This window comes from Malania oleifera, chromosome 9, assembly GCF_029873635.1.
Source record: "Malania oleifera isolate guangnan ecotype guangnan chromosome 9, ASM2987363v1, whole genome shotgun sequence".
NCBI classification, from domain to species: Eukaryota; Viridiplantae; Streptophyta; class Magnoliopsida; order Santalales; family Ximeniaceae; genus Malania; species Malania oleifera.
The window spans coordinates 82,226,424-82,231,478 of NC_080425.1; the positions used below are offsets into that span (position 1 = coordinate 82,226,424).

Sequence of the window (5,055 nt, forward strand, 5' to 3'; positions counted from 1 at the left end):
ATTAAAACCAAAGTGAATAGATTGATTAATAGAATTTTCAGTTTGATTCAAATCAGATTTTTGAATCAATTCAATTTTCGAATGTTTTTGAATAACCCTAATTTTTATCCAAAAAAACTTCTCATCCTTACTATTAAAATTTTTATTAAAAAGATAACGTTAATTTAAAAAACTAAATCTACCCGAGCCCAAAGAATCAGAGTTCAAAAGCTATTCCTCCATGCATTTGAAATTAAATTTCTATGGAATATTCCCAATAATATTCCCAAGAAATTGCATCAAAAAATGGCGCCAACCACTGGACCGCCGTTCGATTTCCCATCCGCGTCGATCAACGGCCATGATGGCCTATAAGTATTTTTTTTTAACGGCCAACTGAACTGGCAGCCTGAAACTGAAACTAGAAACCGGGATCGACATATCCTTCAGAGGGATAACAGATATGATGCACGTAATCTTCCATGGCGTAATCTCAGCTTCCTTGTCACTCTCGGAGACCCTCTTTAATAAGTACCTCCTATGTTTCGTGATTTGGAGGCATGAAGTTGTGGGGGCAACGACGGTCGACGACGACTGGTAGTAGCCGGAATCTGGGGAATTCTCTTGTGTCGCCGGAGAATGGCCGGGATTGTGGTGGTTTTTGACTTCGACAAGACGATCATCGACTGCGACAGCGACAACTGGGTGGTAGATGAGTTGGGTGCGACGGAGCTCTTCAATCAACTCCTCCCCACCATGCCCTGGAACTCTCTCATGGTATTTGCGCAACTGCGTGCATCGATGGGTTTCCATACACTTTCTACTGTATTTTCTTTTAGCGGTTGTTTAATTATGATGGGTATGCCTGTTTATTTATTTTTTTTGTTTGGCAGGATCGGATGATGAAGGAGCTTCATTCGCAGGGGAAAACCATTGATGACCTTGTTGAGGTTCTGAAACGGGTTCCAATTCATCCCCTGATCATCCCAGCCATTCAATCCGCCCATGCTTTAGGGTATAATACGCGAGATTACCTCGTCTCTCAGTTTTCGGGTCGAGGAATTTATTTTGTTACAGTGACAATTTGTTTGATATTTATGTATATATATGAGATCAGGTGTGATCTGAAGATAGTGAGTGATGCAAATGCGTTCTTCATCGAGACGATCTTAAAGCATCTGGGGCTGATGGATTGTTTCTCAGAAATCAACACTAACCCCAGCTTTGTTGATGAAGAAGGCAGGCTCAGGATCTTCCCTTACCATGATTTTACCTCTTCTCCTCACGCCTGCTACCTCTGCCCTCCAAACATGTGCAAGGTAAATTCATCATCTAAGCAACGCATCAACTAACTACTAAGAATTTTCCCACAAAACTACTCTTGTTCATGATCATCCAGAAAAAAGGAAGGTTCAATTCATACAATTAATTCCCCTCATGTTCAAGAAATAGGATTAGATTTAATTTTTCCAGTTGGGGTCATTTCATTTCGAAGGAAGATTACTTGTATTCTAATCAGTCTGTCAATTGGATCCCTTGAGTTCGGAGATGGTTCATTTTTCTTTTTACTTTCTATGAACCGGCTCAATCTTTTACAATAGTATCTGCGAAGAAATTTAATCAGATCAAGATCACGACACATGACCGCCAATATTTCTATATGATGAATATTTTTATTTATTCATTTTGCGAATTAATAAATTAAATGGTACATATGTCCACAACAGGGTGTGGTGATGGAGAGGATCCAAGCTTCCGCATCTGCACAAGGGAGGAAAAAGTTCATCTATCTTGGGGACGGGAACGGCGATTACTGCCCGAGCTTGAAGCTTGGGGAAGGAGACACAGTGATGCCCAGGAAGAAGTTCCCTCTGTGGCATCTCATTTGCAGAAATCCCATGCTTATGAAGGCGGAGATTCGGGAATGGAGCGACGGGAAGGAGTTCGAGCAGGTTCTTATGCATCTCATCAGAACGATTTCGGTGGGAGAAAGTTGCAGAAACGGTAGTAGTAATATTTCTCCACAGTTGATCTCCGCCGATTGGAAGTTCGGGACAGTTCCAATTTCCATGCCTCGAGTTGTTCGTCAGTAATAGCCTGGAAGTTTGAAAATTGAATTATCAATGGCAAATGCCACAAATAGAAAATCATCTCTCTCGTTTTTTAGTTTTTTGTTTTTTTTCAGGTTTTAGATTTTGATCTTAAGGGGAAAAAAACTATGAAGTCAAATGCAAATCATACTTGTCTACTTTATGTTTCGGCATGTTAGTTTTTGAATTTGTTTTTTCTTTTTAAGCATGAGAAATTTCTTCTTCTTAACAATTATATGAATTGAAGAGATCTTTGAAAATTCTAAAAATATGATTTCTAGGATATACAGTTCGCAATTAATATATTACTCTTCAAAAATGTAATTCTTAAATAGACATCTGAATTCATGGGAATTGTTTCTTATAAAATGTATTGAGTGAAATGGATAACAGGAGTGCAACTCTTTTGAAGATTGAGATACCTGATCTAACTATAGTTGAGTTTTGAATAGACACTACAACTCTAATTCTGTAGGAATTGCAGCTCTTAAAATTATAAATTGTATAATTTTTATGTTTAATTTGAAGTGGCTATCTAAATGATCTAAATTTTATTATGGTAATTTTTCTTGTTGCTACCAAGAATCGTATGACTTTCGTTGAACTATCATTCGACCGCGATCACTTGAAAGGAATAAAAAAAGAATGGCTTGGAGAAACCGGAGTGTGTTTCGGAGGATCACTCCAATGCCTAAGTTAGGGAATGAGAGATTCGGATTGCAACAGTAAACGAAGAGTGAGAGAGAATGAGATGCTTAATTCCTCTTGAGATTCCTTCATATAGTGGTGAAGCAGGCTCCCTTCAGCTTGAAAATTATGAGCATGTCAATATACTTAGAGGGGTTATGAGTGACTCGTCATTATGCTTATGGGGGTAATGGGTGACTCGCCATTATACTTAAGGGGGTTATGGGTGACTCAAGACAGTTATGTACAACATCAATAGTAGCTCTTGTAACCAAATCGCAAATTATGGATAACTCGAAGGCAATTATGCGAGACATTAAATGCTGTCCAATGTTAACTTTATAACTATCTGCCCCTATGGACATACTTGTCAATTTTGGGTGTATTAGTTGCCTCCCCCCAATACTCTCGAATATTTGAAATAAATTTCTCCTATTCGAGAGTAGTAATTTGAACCGATCCTCGTGTGGCTTTTTGTCTAAGTTATACTGGTTTGGAACTGCCCAATGGTCCAAATGGGTCATTCAAGTGAGTTGTGCTCACTTCTCTATGCCTCGTGAGTCGTGCTCATCAAGTGGGCAAATCGACATGGCCTCACGAGCTCTACTCATCAGATGGGCCAATACAGGTGAGTCGTACTCACTCCTCTATACCTCATGAATTGTGCTCATCAAGTGAGCAAGTTTTCAGCGTCTCATGAGTTGTGCTCATCAGATGGGCCATTATGGGTGAGTTGTGCCCATCCCTTTGTGCTTCATGAGCTATGCTAATCAGATGGGACATTATGGGCGAGTCATGCTCACTCCTTTGTTGCCTCATAAGCTGTGCTTATCAGATGGGCCATTATGAGCGAGTCGTGCTCACTCCTTTGTGCCTCAGGAGTTGTGCTCATTCTTTTTTTTTTTTTTTAATTTGGGTTATTACATTTGTGCACTAATTAAACCCTAAAAATCTTAATTTAATTGAGATGTTTATACGTGGGGGTAATTTGGATTTTGACATTATATTTCTATGAAATGACGTTTCTAAATCTCACTTCTAAAGTTAGAATGTTTGTCTCATGGGAACTTCTGCTTCATTTATGTTGAAAATTTTTTTAGGAATATACACATGATTCTCATGGCAATATTTGGTTTAACATGAAAATTTTGACATCATGAGATTTGGGATTTTCGAAACCTCAAGGAAGGTCCTTTTCTTTTAATCAAACATCAAGGGAGGTTAATGTTTTTTTTTCCAATATTTAATATATATATATATATATATATATTCTAATTGAAAATAATTAATATTTATACTAATTTAATATTTTCACTTTTATTTTATTAATAAATTATTATTTTAAATATACTAATAGAGTGCGATTATATTATAGAGACATTTTTGTCTTAAAGTTAAAATAATAAGGACAATTCAATTAAAAAAGTAAGAATGTTACTTACACATGGAGAAGGTGGGAATAATCTATGTTTTATGGAATCTTTTTATTCCCAAGAATATGAACATTTCACTTCGCCATATTAGATTTTTATGCTCAACATAATATGGAAATGATAAGTTATGGGCATCACATTCTCATAATCTTTAAAGATGTCATGAATTAGATGCCTCAACTCATTTAAACTAGAGTGCTTGCCATTTTAGGAAGCACTCATGGAGGGTCCATGCCCTTCACCCACATATTAAAATTAACCATTTTGAAGATGGAGAAGCTTTTGTCTCTTTTTTTTTCTTACAAATTTTGGAATCGGAGGTATCATTTTTCAAAGATCATGAAAGAAAATTTTGCATTGTTCCATTGTTAAATGCCTTAATTTTGCATTGTACCATTGTCAAATGTTTAGAATACATACTAACAATAGTAAAACTCGACATGTAAGACATGATTATAAGTATATACTCATCTCTTATTTATATTACTTTAAGATCGAGTTGTGTGGTATGTTTTTATTTCAAACTTGGACAACGTTTAATTAGTACTGTCTTACTAAATCCTTTGTTAATCATATCACAACCTTACTTATGGTATTCTTTCATGTTTAAATTGCTTGGAAAACTACTTGTAGAGAGGCAAAGCAGTGCATGCTTTGACAATATAACTCTAAGGGTTCCATGACTACAATAAGGACTACCTTTGCTTGTTAAAAGTTGGGGGTAGTAACCACAATAAAACACCAACTCTTATTGACTTTAAGAAATAGAATATATAGGTGCTCAACATCTTACTACTTGGATAAGAATTGACACACACATACACACACACACACACACACACACTCACACACAATCAAGTATACCT

At 36.6% G+C, this 5,055-nt stretch overlaps 1 protein-coding gene across 1 annotated transcript; it reads left to right on the top strand.

Moving 5' to 3' along the window:
- The first annotated feature begins 382 nt into the window (after window positions 1–382).
- Window positions 383–2,271, top strand: LOC131164037 (inorganic pyrophosphatase 1-like). The gene is made up of 4 exons (XM_058120956.1): window positions 383–756; window positions 873–994; window positions 1,097–1,298; window positions 1,707–2,271. Exons 1-4 carry the CDS (start codon window positions 619–621, stop codon window positions 2,070–2,072), a joined length of 828 nt encoding a protein of 275 aa, XP_057976939.1. The 5' UTR covers window positions 383–618; the 3' UTR covers window positions 2,073–2,271.
- Window positions 2,272–5,055: the final 2,784 nt, after the last annotated feature.

Coding starts and splice junctions, on each gene's coding strand:
- LOC131164037 (XM_058120956.1), top strand. CDS start 619: ATGGCCGGGATTGTGGTGGTTTTTGACTTCGACAAGACGATCATCGAC. Junction 757..872: donor TGCCCTGGAACTCTCTCATG/GTATTTGCGCAA, acceptor TTTGTTTGGCAG/GATCGGATGATGAAGGAGCT. Junction 995..1,096: donor CAATCCGCCCATGCTTTAGG/GTATAATACGCG, acceptor ATATGAGATCAG/GTGTGATCTGAAGATAGTGA.